The 18316-nt window shown below is 43.4% G+C and overlaps 1 protein-coding gene across 3 annotated transcripts in view; it reads right to left on the bottom strand.

Annotated features, from left to right (window-relative positions):
* The window catches only part of LOC144948503 (regulator of G-protein signaling 8-like), a 164958-nt gene that overhangs the window by 139443 nt on the left and 7199 nt on the right, over nt 1-18316 (bottom strand). Inside the window, exons 2-4 of one of the 3 annotated variants that reach the window (XM_078878035.1) lie at nt 7384-7434; nt 4091-4149; nt 3141-3235 (exon numbers count right to left, since the gene is read on the bottom strand). In XM_078878035.1, the coding sequence (XP_078734161.1) occupies nt 3141-3235; nt 4091-4149; nt 7384-7434 (205 nt within the window). Of the gene's footprint in view, nt 1-3140; nt 3236-4090; nt 4150-7383; nt 7435-18316 lie in introns of those variants that run through there. The other 2 variants (XM_078878030.1, XM_078878029.1) reach the window with 2 other exon arrangements.

The raw sequence follows: 18316 nt of genomic DNA, 5'->3' as shown, positions 1-18316 counted from the left end.
TCTACTGGTGTTAGCCATCAGCGGGAATTGAACTTAGGTCACCAATTTCGTGGTGGTTATACAATCTTGCTATTCTCAATCTACCGATGGACGAAGGCCTCCTCATGCCATGACTGTCATGGGGGATATTTTTTTAAACTATACTTCACCACACTGGTTGAGCAAGATAGGGAGGTGGGGGGGGCAGGGGGGGGGGCAGGACCAGTTGTGATGTCACTTACCAATGACGTTAGCCGTGCTCGCTAAATATGCAATAACCTCATGCCAAATATATATATATATTTTGCAATGTCGATAAAATAAAAAAACATATCACCTCATGCCTCTAATCTTGGCGAATAAAATGATCACCGAAAAGCATGTGCCGACAGGGAGGAAACACAGCTAATACCTAGAATACTGGCTTAGTGGGCGGATATTGCAGCAACAGCAGGAAAAAAAAACCATTCAAAAAGAAAACCACTGCAAAAAAATTGCAAGAGAGAGATTATCGCTGCTTTGTGAGCTCCGCTTGGCCAGCCAGAGCACACAACGGTGAGCGAGAGGGTGGGCCCTCTGTAGGCTTGCAATGAAGCCTTCCCCGGCACTTGTGCACACACTATTGACTCAGGAATGACAGCCTATTCATAGCCTATTCAGAACGCAGAACGGGAGGCTTTTGTTGCGGGAGGGAACCGGTGACCTCCAACTCTCTCATCCCTTGACACTGTGGAGCAGCCGACCCAACGGAGGCCTGCCAGAGCTAGTGGCACAAAGCTGACAAAGCTTTCAATTAAATGCACGCACAGATCTCGTTCCTGGGGCCCTTCCTCCCCTGCTATACACCCGGTGCTTTGCAACCGTAAAAAAAAACCCAACAAAACACAGCCCTATGAAAACTAAAAACCGGTGGGGTTTTATTTTAATGCGTGTAGGCTTTTCGTAAAAAAAAATGTGCTGTGATTTAACACAATGAGACCGAATAGGTTTAATTAAATTTGAAAAACTTAATTTCTTTCTCAAATCACATTCTTTTTCGCGTTTGTCGGTTTTTTTTTGTCCGAAATTAGATTTTGTACCTTTTATGTATTTAATTGTTTTCCTGTTCGGGGCAGTGGCTGGCACACTGTGCTATGAGCCCAGCGACCTGAGCTCGATTCCTGACCATGTCTCACGTCATCGGAGCCCTAAACCAGCTGACCAGGGTGGTGAAGTATGGTCAAACGGTTGCCACAACCAAAACGGCATGGGGAGATCTTCATCCACAGTGGATTGACAAAGGGCTATTTAATTAATTTATTGCAATTTTATTGTTATTTTTGACAATGCAACGACATCACCTAATGATAAAATGCATTATCAGGGGATGTCATACGCAAATATATATTTAGAAAAATCACAATTACAATTTCAAGGGAGGTATTTCCCCACCCCCTGCATTTACGTAATCTCTATTTGCACAAATGACATTCGGCTGCGTTCATAAAAGTAACCAATGACTTAAAACCATTACACGGAGTGTGTCCAAGTTGTCAAAGCGTGCAAGGTTTGTTCGTCTCTTGTTTGGATAGCAGCGAGGGTAAACGTTTCTTTTCTATGAGAAAGGCATTCGCTTCCGCTGTCCGTTATGGTTTTGTCTGCATGGCCACATTCACGTGACCGGAGAGGCACGTTTGTTGCCGCACACTGTACATTTCACGCAATCGATTCAGTCGGAGAGATCGTCCGACAAGTGGCGTCAAGCGGTGAACTCTGCAGAAAAACGCTAAGCATCGGCAATAACATCTCTAGCTACAAACCTGGCGGCTCACAGAGGACAACACAAAATCTATAAATCTGCCTCTGATGATGCCCTCAAGCCAAACATATAATCATCACTCTCCCACCTCCAAATTCGTGAACACGTGGTCGATATAGAAACAAATATATTCAATTTTGATTTAAAGCTTTCGTGACTGCAGGGATTCATGTTCTTGGTTCTTTCGGTAAAGTCACGTAGAAGGGAAATAATAAAATAATATAAATATTAAACAAACAAAAATATTAATATTCTTTTATTTTATTATTTCCATTCTACGTGACTTTATCGAAAGAACCAAGAATATAAATATATTCAAATTTGTGGTGGGTTTTTTTCTTCATTCGGCTGCTACGAAGCCAAATGTGTGCCCTTTACTATGCATCAAACAACGATTCATGAAACACTGGGAAACCCTTTTGTAAAGTTACTTCGTAAAATCCTTCAATCGACAGCAGTTTGAAAGAAACAAGAAAACACAGGCTTGTATCGGATACATTTTTCGATCAATATAAAATTACTCAAGGGTCGCTGTGGATGTTGGTGATAAATGCAGGGCAATTAAACTAATGTGGACAAACACACGTAAAAATTAGTCAGTGTTACTTTGGAATGGCCTTTATTCGGATGTGCTGGCTGGGAAGTTAAGTGGCAGCCCATGTCTCAACCGGAGCTATTGTCCTTCAATTTCACCCACGTCTCAATCCCTCTTTTGTGGTTTATTTGACACGCATCATCAATAAGTATCCGAAAGGACGATAAGCCGTCTCAAGTCTGATTCATTCCATTCAAATTGTTGCTGATGTTTGGGCAAATGAACTACCGTGTCGGACCTTAAAATGCGACAAATTATACCACCAGTGAAACTACAGTGTGGGAGTGAGGAGCGCAGTGGTTTGCACACTGTAAAATGAAACTGGCAACCTGAGTTTGATTCCTGGCCATGGCTTACGCCGGCAGCAAATGAAATTTTAACCGGTCCAGGACCCCTCATCTTTACCAACTTGCACGCGCCAGCGTGGTGAAACATGAACCAAACAACCCCCATTCTGACGTGGCATGAGAAGGCCTTCATCCAGCAGCAGATGGACCAAGGTCTGTAAAATAGTATTGTTAAATATTGCAATGAGAGAATACAAATAATATTCTGATATTCAGAATAAAAATAAATTCCCACACTGAAGCATCGCGTGTTACACCCATCGTTCACAACTCCCACGCGAAACAAAACTGCACATTGTACAAGTTCGCGAATGGGAGACATTCAAAAACGCAGGCGCTGTCGCCATGCGGTGCAATGGTTGTCGCGACCGACGTATCACAAGCACACGGAAGCCGCCGAGTACGTGAACGTGGTACTCACAAGGAGAAGTACTCATGGTACACGGGATTGCGACACTCGGCGACGGTCTTGGTCTTTCGTCTCGTTTTGCGATCCGGATCAGGTGCCAGAACCAGCTGAGAACGTGAGAGTTAGCAACGCGATTTGCATGAGTGTGCACGAGTGTGTGTTGTGTTTTCTTTTTATATCGGTGTGTGGAGAATGTGTGTGAAAGTGCATGTGTGTGTGCGTGTGTTTTGGACGGCGGTAGTGTAGCGGTTAGTGCGCTGCGCAACGAACGCGCCGACCCAAGTTGGATTCCTGCTCACGACCAACACCCAGTGACGATTATTTGAACTGGTTCTGGGCATTCCCTAGGTTGACTCAGTCTCAAATGAGTACCTGGTGCGGTGTCTAAACATCGTCACTAGGGAGACAAAGGTGGCCAGGCGTGGTGCAGGCCACCCACCCCCTCGTGTGCAGTGGCGGCCTTCATAGGCGCTCGCTAACAGCACTTGCTCCAACCGTATGTTAAGGCTATACGGGGGAGCTTTGTCTTTATTTTGGACGGCAGCGAAGAGAGGGAAGTGGATTACAAAACAAAATCCAGCAACACATGCAGATAAGAAATTAATACTTTGCACAAATGCATTTTTTTTACTGTATTTCCCCAAAGGTTTTTAATTCTCTCAGTTATTTGCAGACATAGGTACAAAAACATCACGAGGGCAGGAAATGGTAAACTAAATATAACTGGAAAACAAATTCTAAAAATGAGTATTTAAAGAGACCCCATTGTAACGCTACTGTTGTGATTAAGTAGAACATTTTGGGAACAATTTAAACATTCCACGTGCATATGATTTACGACCACTGATTTATTTTTCTACTAAGCAGATGAAGTAACTATTGCTTCACTTATTTACGGTTTAATTTATTTGTTTAAGCAGCCAAAGAAATTGTAGATTGGACTAAAACATTCAATAACTTACCTTGACACACGAGTCACATGACTTGAATTCTCTACCCATAAGACCGTTGGCTTCCATGACTGAAAGAGAGTTAGAGAACAGTGAAGTGTCAACAAAAGATTTGTGTTTTTTCACGTCGTCTCTGCAGGGATGTCCAGCTCTAGGCCCACCAGTCACCATGCCTGCATGTGTGCATTACGGTTACCACCTGTCCTCATTTTTCCAATGTTATCCTCTTATTGAGGCAGCTGCCCTGGAAATTCTATGTCTTCCAGGTACTTTTTGTTGTCCTTTCCCCCGCACCTCCGATTAGCACGGTTGTACGTATGTATGTTGAACTTCTTTCGCACTATACGTAGCCAACCGTGCTAATCGGAGGTGTATGGGAAGGACAAACTAAACACAAAAAGCAGTTCTAAAGAAATACATTTTCCAATATAAATTTAAAAGTGCGAAGCTCCAGGAACAGCGTTCCAGACGGCCGCAGAAGCACATCGATGGCTAGCCAAACGCCGCTGCGAGGATGACTGGAATTTACGTGATGGTTTATGCTTTTTGACGAGCTTAGCAAATAGGGCCACAGGGGTAACAATGGCTGAGCCTATGAACCCGCGTCACGAAATCGAATCTTGCCGGTGGCCGTGAAAACGCAGCATCTCTCTCAGTGGCTCTGGCTCAGTGACTGAAGCCAAGGATCTTCATGGCCCAGAGCCATCCAAGGCAACTGGGAAAAACATTACCAAGTTTCCATGGGGCACGTGACCCAATTTGACGTGAGCTGGCCTGCGTTGGACCAATTCCTCCCAGAACTTCAGTTAAAGGGCAACTTGAGTTCTATAATTAAGTAAATAAATACAAGTGGAGTTTCCACGATTGCTCGAGTGACAGGACTTGAGTTGTCACGCGAGATGGGTAAGTCTTTCCAAGAAACACTTCAAAGCAACACTTAATCAGAATCACATGTAGAGATTGGGCTGCTGACAAGAATGTAATGTTATTTATTCAATGTTAAATTAAACTGTTAAATTAAAAGCAACCATCTGCAACATCTGCGGTTGACAAGGTTGGTGATGTATGTCCTCTCAAATGTGAGGAATCCAGGCCAGCCCACTATTCCAGATGGACCCAGAAAATTCAGCTGCAACCTAAATTCATGGCCAACATGAGTTGAAAAACAAGAAGCACACACAACTGGCATGGAAAATTTAGTTAAAACCCAGGGTTATGTGTCTTGTGCTCAAACTTAAACGGGACTCCAATTTAAGAATTACGATAATAAAACCAATAATAATATAAAGTTACGTTAGAGAACCTCACTTCTTAAATAACCACTGAGGCAGTGCTCAGCTCTATTGGCAGTCCCAAGCAATTGGAGGAAATTCAACATTTCTATGGCACGGTTAGTTATTCTACGAGCTCTACTGTTGACTTACACAGGGCGGTTGTCAGTGGGTCAATTCCGGATGGATGATAACTACGGTAACAATGGATAAACAAAACTCAAGACTAGAATGGGCGATTCATAGCTTGGGCAGCAGCTTACAATAAATCAACAGTCAACAATTGATTGTTTGTTGACACTTTTTTTCGCACCTCCGATTCGCAGGGTTGGCTACGTACGGTACGATAAAAGTTCAACATGCATACGTACAGCAGGTGAAAATTAATGACGCATTGAAACACTGGACACACATTCAGGAGTTAATTAAAATTGGTATTGTGCATTAAATCGATGGTGATTTTACATGCCCAAGTGATTTTTTTACCGTTGTGCAATATGCTCCAAATTGCGGTAAAAGATAAAAGTTGTGATTCCATTTATAGGTCAGGTTGCATTTTCAGGAGTTTTCAAGTGCCACCATTTGATTTTGTTGGCAGGATAACAGATTCGAAGGGCCACAGAGTGCGGTGTGTTTTATCAGCGCAGCAAACAGGGCCAATGTTAAAAGCACCGATGAATTAAACAAAAGTCCAAGTCCAAAAACTTTTCTAATGGAAAACTCCCATCCAGACTTTAGATCAATATTACATTTTTACGTGATAAAATGTAAAGTCGTGGCTGAACAAAACATGCGAGTCAGCTCTTTGTTGAACACCAATTACTAAAACTCACGAAAAATGTATAATCTGTTCTTCGAATACAAACAATGATTGTGGGTTCATATACCATTTGAATTTAAAATACAATCACCCAATGTAATGAAATTTGAGGATCTCGCAATAATTGTTAACAAGAGGTTCTGGCTAAGATGATACTCTAGATTCGCAGCCTATGGAAAGCAAGCATATTTAAGCGCACACAACATTTGAAATTAATTATGAGCACAAAATATTGTGAAGGTTGAGAAAACAATTACATATGGGACATATTAAAAGCCAAATGTTTTGGTTTCGTAAATGCGCAGCCCACAATTTAAACAATTATCCCATCATGACATGCAGAGCAGCCAAGCCACAGTAGTACGATCGTGGTCATGCAAGCCAAACTATGGACCATACTGTAATCCACTGTAGCCTGTGCTCCTTCAACGGAGGAGGAATACACACCTGTCAACCCCTTATCAGAGCCGTAACTTATTACAGACCCCTTGCCCTTATAAATCTCAACGTTCACCCAACAAAGTCCCATCACAAGCGAGAAACACAAAAACAAATACACAAATATTCTTTACTCAATTTCCCTGTACAAGAATTCGGGTAAACCGTATGGGTTGACAGGTATGGGAATACTCTTTGTTTTTTTCGGTAAAGTCACGTAGGTTAAAAGAAAACAAATAAATTAAATCACGACGTTTCGGAGGCAACACAAGCTTCCGTCTTCAGGTGAAACCGTCACAGCAAAATTGCTGTGTCAAGGTTTGATACCGCAATTTTGCTGTGACGGTATCAAGGTTTGATACAGCAATTTTGCTGTGACGGTTTCACCTGAAGACGGAAGCTTGTGTTGCCTCCGAAACGTCGTGATTTAATTTATTTGTTGTCTTTTAAACTACGTGACTTTACCGAAAAAAACAAAGAGTATGAATCCTTGCAGTCACGAAAGCTTCAAATCTAGAAGGTATGGGAATGTCAAAACTACGCAATATTTCCCTCGGCTGAATCCCATTTTGTTGTGGCTAGCAGAACTCGACATTGGCATTGTAGCTCCTGAACATATTTGCTGAACATCATGCGCAACGATAGCTTATAATGCAGAGCACTTGGAGGACGAAGCATTGATGAAGTGAGCCTGCACTGGGATTCTGCAGGGTCAGCCTACTGCAGGGCAACACTTGACATTGTAAATGAATGAGTTCTAGAAGATGAATGCTTACCGTGTACCCCGACTCCATCGGCGTGTCTGTCGATGGACAGTTTCAGCTGCCCTGAAAAGCAAACACCAATTACGAACCGTATATTATTAACAAAAACAAAGCAAAGCAATTGTATTAGCAGTAGGACACAAGCACAATTAAACATATATACTTACGATATTCCGTGTTAACATTGCCTTATTACATAAAAAATAATATCTGCCGGAATTTTTGGACAATGGCTCTTTCCCAGAGTAGAGGCCAACATAAAATATAAATGTTTTACATTTAAAGGCAGTGCATAAGAGAAATTTGATGTTTTATTTATTTTGTATTTTCATGTACAGTATTGGTGTAAAACGCCCATGGTATTTGAGTTTATCCCACACATTTCCCTGATGTCTTAAATTTCCAAAACTATTCCCAAAAAAACGTATGACTCAGGAATGCGAAGAGAGTTTAAACATTTACAAAACTCAGCAACGAGGGAACGCCGCCAAGAGGATGATCATTGCGAAGATGGAGCCATCACATCAGCTCATGGGCACCAGCGAGATGCATTGTTGCAATGTGAGGCCATGAGGGATGGTGGCAACTTGAAGCGGCCTTCATCCAGCAGTAGATAGAACATAGATGGTGATGAAAATTCTCTATGATTTGCATTGCAATTTTTTTTTTTACACGAGTCAAAGGTCAAATGTGTTGCATAACTCATCGCTAAAACCATTGGTCTCTGTTTTTTTCCAGTCAGATTCTTCCCCAACTTGGCTCTGTACCACAAAATCTTCCCAAGTGTTGTGACTGACAAATCGACTCACAGGCGGGAGAGCACAATTTCTTACGAAGTAGATTACAAACAACACTTATTAACTTGATTTGAAGCTTTCGTGACTGCAGGAATCCTCTTTGGTTCTTTCGGTAAAGTCGCGTAGGTAGAAAAAATAATAGATTACGGACGTTTCGATCGCAACACAAGCAATAGTCATCAGGTGGCAGTTGTTTCTTGCTGTGGTTGTCCCACCTGATGACGATTGCTTGTGTTGTGATCGAAACGTCGTGATCTATTATTTTTCTACCTACGTGACTTTACCGAAAGAACCAAAGTGTATTTATTAATTTGTCATTTTTTTTCATAGGATTTCTTCCACCAGTTTCAATAAAGTGGGGGCCGCAGCCCGACACACACACACTTATAGAGAGAGCATGTTTGTCTGTATAGAGTTATTCATAGATATATACAGACACTCCAGAGTCTGTGTCTGTATAGCAAGGCTGTAATTATAATATATATTGAGGGCAGACACATCCCCCCCAATTTTCAAATATGCTCAAAATGTCCCCCCCCCAATATATTGCTCTAAAATAGATTTATGTTTATATTATTGTGGTTATGGTTGTACTTTATAAATCCCTAATCTCTGCTATTACATACAATGAAACAAGAAAAAGGTGAAAAAGAAAAAAGCAGAGCAATGTAATACAATAAACTATTAGACATTATTGTAAAAAAAAAAGTCAATCCCATGTGTTCGTTAATGTTTACATATTTTAGGCAGGAAATTCGTTTTCAAATTTAGATTTTTTTTTCTGGGGGGGGGGGGACCCCCGGGACCCCCTGGAAGATGTGGGTCCCCACAAATGTTGACTCCATGGCTACGGCCTTGCTGTATAAACTTGCTCAGAGATATATACTCGCATTCAGAGCCCGTGTCTATGTAGGGTTGCTCAAAGATATATGCATGCACTTAAGTGTGTCGAAAGCATTGCACAGTCAGGATTGATCTAGTCAGCCATCGTTGTCTTTTCAATGGGACAGCCATCAATGTAAAAACACCAACATTTTTAAAGTAGTGTACATGTTACATATAGTATCAGCACATTAAGAGGGTAGAGTGTTGAGCATCACTCACATGTCCATTAATTATTAAGAGTATTGGCCTGCAGGGCGTTAGTTAATAGTAAGGCAGGCAAACAGCGCAGCCTCATTGCCATATATGATCCTTGAGTGGAGGGAAAAGTTGTAAAACCCGGAAAAACATCTATGTGACCACCATGAGGAAGATAGAGAGAGATAACAGGCGGCTTCCCAGTAACACTACTACAGATGTCCTACTGGATAGTTGTGAAAAAGAGCTTTAGAGTGCATCGGCATTATCATGGTCAGGATAGAACCACCGACCTCCTGCGTACCAGGCAACGGAGATAACATCTCCTCGCTCGTGGGCTAATAGCCGCACTGGCAAAGTGTGTGTGTGTGTTTGTTAAGGGGTGGTGGTGGAGGCGGCTGCTGAAATAAAAGCGCTGCCCATTGATGGCGAGGTCATCCGTGTCAAGCGACCCATGCGGGGACAAAGCTCCACGCCCCGCCACACGCTGAGCCTTTCTCCGACCCAAAGAAACTCACAGCTGGCGAGGTTGACTTTTTGAAATTAATGCGAGCGTGGCACGAGGGTGGAAGGGAAGGATTTGAGTAGGAGCGCGACGTAAGATACATCACGCTGCCGCGGTTTAACAGGCTGGACTTGCAATCCGTGGATCGCCGGATCGATTCCATCTCCCAGCCAGGGCGGTTGGAATAATGCGCATGTTTCTTGAATTCCCCCGCCGTCTCTGTCCACCCAGCATTATTAATAGCGAACCGGCAGTTAGCCTGTGGTGGGGTATAGAGTGGGCACTCCTACCTCCTCCAAGATGTCTGGCCAGCATCAAAGTGTCAGACAAATACATTTGATAGTTGAGGGTTCCACCAGCAGTGGCATGAGCAAGCAATTGCAGGGCTGCACCTTCACATTCTACGGCCGTCATGAGAATGAAGGTAAGAGCTGCGAGGACGTTCAATCTATACACTCAGTATGCTAAGAACAAGACCACAAAGTCTTCGCCAGACCCTCAAATGGAAATGAACGGCAGAATGAGCTCGAAATACCGAATAAAGAGAGGCTTCAAAGTCGGGCTCAGCATGAACGCGAGCAAGACAGAAGGCCTTGCACAGCAACATCGCATACAAAAAAAGAGTATGGGAGACGTCTATCAGTGGTACACAATCGGAAACACACGGCAAAAGTTGCGTGTGACGAGGACCGTGACGGAAGGCAAGCAGATTAATTGGCGATTCTTCATTGGCAGTGGTGCACAGGCACGCATAAAAAAAAAAACTCCCCACACATTCGTCAATAACACCGTGGCCTTCGGCGAAAAAATATCGAATAATATGCGACGGTTTGAGCAATTACCCTTGTTCACAGGTAACGGTGCTTCTCCAGTCCCTGCGTCTTCTGGCCCTAATCAGGCTCCCATCACGCGGAGGGAGTTCAATATCAGACATGATGCCAAACCACAAGGGGCATCACAATCCCATGCTGGATGAAGATCTCCCTAGGTTGTCACCATTCCTCGCGGTCTCGCATTGCAACGATCCATCTCGCTGCTGCACACAAGCACAGCTAATCTCTGCGGTGGGCGTGTTCCGTCTTCATGGAGTTTTAGAAATGTTGAAGCTCTCTTCTCGTTCGTATTTTAATTAGTTGTGGGTTGAGAAAAGTCTTGCGAATTGAAGACATCAGGCAAATATGTGGGACTTAATATGAACTCCCACAGGCAATGTACGACAACACATACGAGATAAAACATGAAACTTACCATAGTTTTCACGAACACTGCCTTAAAACATAACATGTATTTCATAGGGGCCTTTATATGGAAAATAGCTTTAAAATGAAATTATTTTTTAAAATGCGCTGATGACATGAAATGGCTGACGTTTGCAATCGCACTTTTTTTTTCACTCAACATTGATTCCAGATACGGCATTGATGCAACTCATCAAGTATTATCCTGACGCAAAATTAAGAGCGTAAAAAAAAAACTGTAACGTTAAACTCGTGCAAACCTTTTCATTGCCTTGTTTAAAAATAAAAGATGGTAACAAACTATCACGAGTGTCTCACCATGCCAAGCTGGTCACTACTGGGGGCGATGGTGAAAGTGAGCAAAGGATGGTTCGGATATCACTGGCCTCTGATGTTAGCCGTTGCAGGGAATCGAACTCAGGTCATTGCGTGCGTAGCGCAGTGCGCTAACCACTGTTCCACCATTCCACCGTCAACTTATGAGAATCACCACTGCATTCTGTTGACCACGGATGTAGTCATACAGCAGCCTGTAGCATCTGTTATGCATGGCTTTCTCTCAACCGCACATTCGCTCAAGCCCACATAGCTTTTGGAGATCCGATTTGAGATCGGGTACATTCCAAGCGACGGCTTTTACGTGTCGAGCGTGTGACGATACGCCAACGCCATAATTACCAGAAATACCTTGGTTTTTTCGCAAGCACGTTAACACACACGTGGTCACATTGGAAACACACAGAGGCACGTCCCAACAAGAGTTACCATAGCCAGCGGTGGGCCCCCACACATCAAAAATTTTCGAAACATTCTCCATGTCAAACCTGTACTCTCCCATTGGGAAATCACAATTAATAACAGTCAAGCTATACTTAAAACCCCCTTTATGCACATTCCTGTTGATAACCTTGCTGCTCAGGGTTAAGTGGTAATGTCTGTAAAGAGTTGGACCATTACACTTTGGAGCTGAACTGAATTTGGGGGTTCTGGGGATACGATGTTGCACTACGTATAATTCGGTGTTCTCAAACTTCCATAAGAGGTTTTTTTGGGGTTAGATCGCGTAAATATATAAATGTGTCGTTAAACCCGCCACCACTCGACACAGCCAACTAGTAAGGGTTGTCACGTCAATAGAACGTGGCCAATTCGTCACGCCGGTCAGCGTGTGTGCTGGTGAAGGCGAAACCTCTATTATGGATGATACTGGTCGCGAAAGCCTACGTGTTAAACGTTCCCAATCTTTCGATTTAAAGCTTTCGTGACTGCAGGGATTCATATTCTTGGTTCTTTCGGTAAAGTCACGTAGAAGGGAAATAATAAAACAATAACAATAACACAATAAAATTCTCACGACGTTTCGATTACAACACAAGCAATTACCGAAAGAACCAAGAATATGTTCCCAATCTTGTAACACAATTTTTTGAACGCAAGGTTTTAACAGTCGTGCCATGCGGCTCTCCGATGTGTTTTCGGGTTGTACTTCGCATTCTTCCATTCCGTGTCACTCCACTTGCCAAGAGCTTCTTCAGGAAACGAATTGAGCGGCTCACTTTTTGCCTGTGATTACACATTGCGTTGACTGATGCTGCTGTTCTTGCTGGTTCTTGATGCTGATCGGCTCAAATCTCTGTGATGGAGGCGGGCAAATGCTGTTTTGCTTCGTCTGGGAGGTAAGCAGAGGGCCCGGACAAAGCTCATCACACGTGCATACAAGGGGAAACCAGATGAAGGCAACACTATTTAATTAAGGGAGTGACTCAATTGTTTAATTCACTCCCCGAAGAAGCTCCCAGCTCATGAAAGTGAAACATCATCGGGTATCATGCCGACAAACACCCCCATGGTACGACAAGAAAGCATGGAGGGCGACACAGCACGGTTGTGAGCGTCCACGTGTCAGTTTACCACGTAGGCTTTCACGACCAGTACAATCTGCATGTCGCCTGGTGATGCTCGTTGTAATTACTGAAGAAACGTCGTACTCGAATGGTAAATGCTGTGGGTTTATTCTCCAACACACCAGTGTGCTGTACTAGTGTAATAAAACTCTTTGAGACGACTTCTGGAATCCGTCTTTAATTCACTTTGTGTTACATCTACTTCACGCTGCTGATAGACAACGCGAAGGGACAGATAGACCGAGAGAGACGCACTGCCACGTGGCAACTCGGAGCCCCGCTCTCGCGTGGCTCCTTCCTCCGTTCGTTCCCGTTCTGACCACGTGTCGTTCGTCTCTACCCCTATTCAATACCCGGGTCACGTGGTACGCTTCAGCCAATCCTCGTTAGCCTGCGTCGAATCTTCCAGGCTCCCTCGTCAGCTCCCGGGACCACGCCCCTGACTCATCTCCCCATTGGCTGAGGCCAAAGCCAGCAGAACCAATCTCTATAGCTGTCACCCTACCATCACGTCAGGGCCATGCGCCCAGGCTTCCCCCCATTGGCTGTAAACCAGGACCGACAGAGCCAATCACCATGACAAGTTGTGATATGTCAGTGAGCCGGATATATTCTCATATTACACTAGTAACGAATTGGCTTTTTTTTTACTTGACAAACCTTACCAATTGGCTGTGTTGGGTGGTGGCGGGTTTAACGACACATTTATATTCACGCGATCTAATCCAAAATAAAACTCTATTATGGTTTAACACGTAGGCTTTCACAACCAATATCATCCATAATACAGTATTTTGGGTTAGATCACGTATATAAATATAAATGTGTCGTTAAACCCGCCACCACCCGACACAACCAATTAGTAATGTTTGTCACGTAAACAGAACGTGGCCAATTCGTCACTAGTACAGCACACTGGTGTGTTGTTGTAAATGTTGTGGCTTGGCTCTCATTCACACTGGTGTGCTGTACTAGTGACGAATTGGCACGTTCTCTGTTTACGTAACAAACCTTAATAATTGGCTGTGTCGGGCGGTGGCGGGTTTAACGACACTTTTATATATTTACGCGATCTAACCCAAAAAAAACTGTATTATGGACTCTATTAAGGTCTACATTTGTATATTTCATTCCTGTCTCTTCCTCATCATCCCCCGATGCAACCCCTTAACACAGAAACTAAAAGAAAACTAAAACAAACTAAAATCACTCTTATAATATTTAATGCTGGCAGCACAGAGACACACCTCTACCATAGGACGATTTTTGTAAAAAAAAATAAACGGCTCGCATTCATAATATTACGTCAGATAACACCAGTCTGCCAAATTTTGAAACAGAGACTTGCACGTTCATGCTTTAAAGTCTTTAGAATGACCTCGGCACTCTGTGGTTAAACTAGCAACAAGAGTGAGGGGCGCAGAATTTTGTACAGTATAAGTATTCTGAACACACTTGTGCAACATTATTGTCAAGGGTTCAAACAAACTACCTTTCACGTGATTGAGACAACATTGCCTACGTGCACGTCATCCTGAGTGTGCCCAGTCTCGTCAGATGAGGATATGTAAGGAGGTGTGAGCTTGTTTAGTAATTTGATGGAAGACTTCCTGGCAATAGGGTGTAGCTGGTCGTGATGTTAACTGCCTCGCCTGGTATACAGGAGGCCGTGGGTTCGATCCCAACCCTGACGCTTGTATATTTGGAGTTTGCATGTTCTCCCTGTGGTTGTGTGGATTTTTCTCTGGGTCCCTCCGGTTGTTGCCTCCTAATTTGGAAACATACATTTATGGTTTTGGCTGCGACATATTTCCACGTAATAAGCCACTTCGTTTAGCTATCATTTGTGGACAGGGAGCTTCTGCAAAAGAGCTTCATAGCTCAGTGGGTCTTATCAGGTAAAATAAAAAATTGTTTAGTAGGATAGTTTGTAGATGCCAGCAATGCGATCGATTCTCGAATCTATTTGTGCCAAGCCTTGATTATTCCTCCCTCGTATGATTCCATTTTCTCCAGGTGCTCCAGTTTCATCCTACCTGTCAATCACGCATTGATTGAATTGGCCAAAACATTCCAAAGCAGGACTCCCATACAGAAAACAGTCTTGAGATTCAGTGAGGTCCTCTTGGATAAATAAAAGGCCGTTATGATTATGATAATCTAAATTACTCTTTAGTTTTTTCGGTAAAGTCACAAATTGCAACAGAAATTTTACTGGAGCGGTTACACCTGATGACGGAGGCTTGTTTTGCTTCTGAAACGTCGTGATTTAATTTATTTAAATTTTTTACCTACGTGACTTTACCGAAAAAAACAAAGAGTATGAATCCTTGCAGTGACGAAAACTTCAAATCTAGAAATAATCTAAATTAACAACACTTTCTTTTCAGCTGTAAAAACATTGCTGGATTGGAAAACTGGTGGCAGTCAGGTAACTCAGTGGCCTTGCCAGAGCCCGAAGGTGGCACTGCTGAGATCGTGGGTTCAAATGGTGGGTTTCAGTTACCCGTGGTGAAACTGGGTTCCCAAGCGCAAAAATTGGTCTCAGAGCAGTCAGTAAATAATGAACTAGTACGCCCCAAGACTTAAAACACACACAAACTCCTCTCAGCTGCAATCATATTACCTACAGAAGCTGTAGGGATTGCACAAACACATTTAATCCACAATTACACACGATTATCCATAGTTTTTTGCTGCATATTATTTCTGAGAGGCTTTGTATCTATCAGATTTTTCGATGGATAAGAGGAGCCACTTGGCAAATCCTTCCCAATATTCGCAATATTTTCCGAGGATACGTAAAGACAGTTCGCGACTTTCCTCCCCCACATCACCACAGATATAGCAAGAATTCTACCATATATGGGAGCCACTGTGGCGAGATGTTAACTACCTCGCCTGGTATACAGGAGGTAGTGGGTTCGATCCTGACCTTGACGCGTTGTCACGTGGGTTTTTCTGCGGTTCTTCCGGTTTTTCCCCCCACATTTAGAATCAACATCACGCGTTCTAGAGTATTTGGCAGCTATACATTTCCACGTAAACTACTTCATTAAGCTATCAGGTGTGGCCAGGTCGATTCTGAAAAAGAGCTATATAGCTCAGTGGGCCTTACCTGGTAAAATAAACAGTTTGGTTTTTAGTTTATATGCGCGTACTGTACTGCCACACATCTGCTTAGCAGGGATAATGAGATGTGTGTGCCACTACATTGGGTGGATGTAAGGCAACCGAAGCGGATCTCAACAAAAGTTCTAGAAACTTCCAAAGACTATTCTCGAACACGGGATGATGCACGACTGCCGGGGGGGGGGGGAGTTTTCGAACAGAACATCCCTGCATCTGATTCCGTGACACGAATGCCAATAGCACATTTAGAATAAAACTGGGGATAGAAAAAAATACATGTTCTAAAAGAAAACCGGCAAGACTGGTAATGTGTCAGAATGTCCTTAAACAGCCTCCAGCTGGGAAAGGGGGGTGGTGGTGCTTGTTAAACACATTTTCAAGACGTGGAAATCCGTGCCTTCGTTATTCGTTAAGTACCTATTGGCAAGGCTCCGGAAATGCACGGGATTATGCGCGGTCGTTGTGAGTGTCCGACAAACAAGCCGGACTGCGTGAGACTTGAGAGCTCCGCCATACACAAAAGCGAGATTTTTTTTCCTCCAAGCTGAACTGGGGGAGGCGGGGGGTAAGGATTCGCCACCCGTCAATTATAGGATTCACGTATATAAAAAAAAAAGATGTTTACTCACAATACGGACGCAGTGGAGCCCCTGAAATACCTAACACATGTCATTGGTGGTGGAAGTGCCTCCACGAGAGGGAGCCATAGAGGGCCCTTTAAAACAATATTCTTAGGTTTTTATCGGTAAAGTCACGTAGGTAAAAAATTAAAATTAATAAAAGTAAAATTTAAAAAAATCACGACGTTTCGGAGGCAACACAAGCTTCCGTCTTCAGGTGGAACCGTCACAGCACGCTTGCTGTATCAAGTAAAAACAAATGTTTAGCTTCTCTTCCATGCTGACCAGATGTCTTGGAAGGGGTAGAATTACCAACACTACACCGCACCATCTGCAACTTGCCGATCGACTAATTGTGGTTGTAACCCAATCGTGTGCTTCTGCGGCTGTCTGAAACGCTCTTTCTTCAAACATTAGGAAGCCACTGGAGTTATGAACTTTTAAATCTACAGCGAAAGCTAATTTCTTTAGAACTGCTTTTTTTTGTTTCAGTTTGTTGTCCTTCCTCTGCACCTCCGATTAGCTACGTACGGTGCGAAAAAAGTTCAACATACATACATTGACAGAGGTAGGGGGATTTAAGACACCTGCAGAGCCGGGTGATAAAAACCGGCGATCTGTGGATTGCAACTCTTGCGTGCGAACCATGACCAGCATGGCAGCAGCATCCCACTCGGTACAGCGATCGTATATAATTGTGACGGGCAGAAATATGAAGACATTAATCGTGAAACAAATGTAAATCGAGTTAACAAGACAAGGGTGCGGAATTGGATAGGACACGTTGTTAGATCAGATTGCGCAGAATCATGCGGGGTGGTGACAGCATAGGGGCCGTCCATAAATGACGTCACGCGATTTTGGGCGATTTTTTACCCCCCCCCCTTTCGTCACACGGCGTCACAAAAAGTCAACCCCCCCCTCAAGTATGACGTCACAAAGCTTTCTCCCCCCCCCCCCCCCCAAAAAATAAAACATGCTTGAAATCGCTTTAAACTATTGTCATTGTAGTGTGTATTTAATGTGGCGCTGCACTCTGATGTTGTAGGAGAAAACATTTATTTTAAAAAGTCTATTTAATTAAGTAGAACGTGTTTTCTATATTCATCTAAAGTTGCGCATTTTGATGTGACGTCACATTTCCCAAACCCCCCTCCCTCGTCACACATCGTCACAAATGTCTGACCGCCCCCACCCCCTAGGTGCGTGACGTCATTTATGGACGGCCCCATAGGGAATCCTTCATCCAACAGCAAATAGAAAATGGCAGGCGATGATTGTTCCGAGGCAGAAACACAACAACAAAAAACCAACACGCGCGGACGAGGAAGATATTTCAATTAAGAGACGCATCCAAAGTGGGCTTGGACACGGCTGCTGATGAAGTGGTAATGAAACGAGAGGGTGACCCCCACCGAGAGGGAGCTGGTGACATCGGTTTAGGGGCCGTCCATAAATGACGTCACGCACCTTGGGCAGGGGGGGGGGGGTCAGACATTTGTGACGATGTATGACGAGGGGATTTGAGAAATGTGACGTTACATCAAAATGCGCAACTTTAAATAAATATAGACAACACCTTCTACTTAATTAAATAGACTTTTTAAATAAATGTTTTCTCCTGAAACATCAGAGTGCAGCGCCACATTAAATACGCACTACAATGACA

Source organism: Lampetra fluviatilis, chromosome 49, assembly GCF_964198595.1.
Source record: "Lampetra fluviatilis chromosome 49, kcLamFluv1.1, whole genome shotgun sequence".
Lineage (NCBI taxonomy): Eukaryota > Metazoa > Chordata > Hyperoartia > Petromyzontiformes > Petromyzontidae > Lampetra > Lampetra fluviatilis.
The sequence above is the reverse complement of the archived record's forward strand: the minus strand, read 5'-3'. Positions and strand labels throughout refer to the sequence as shown.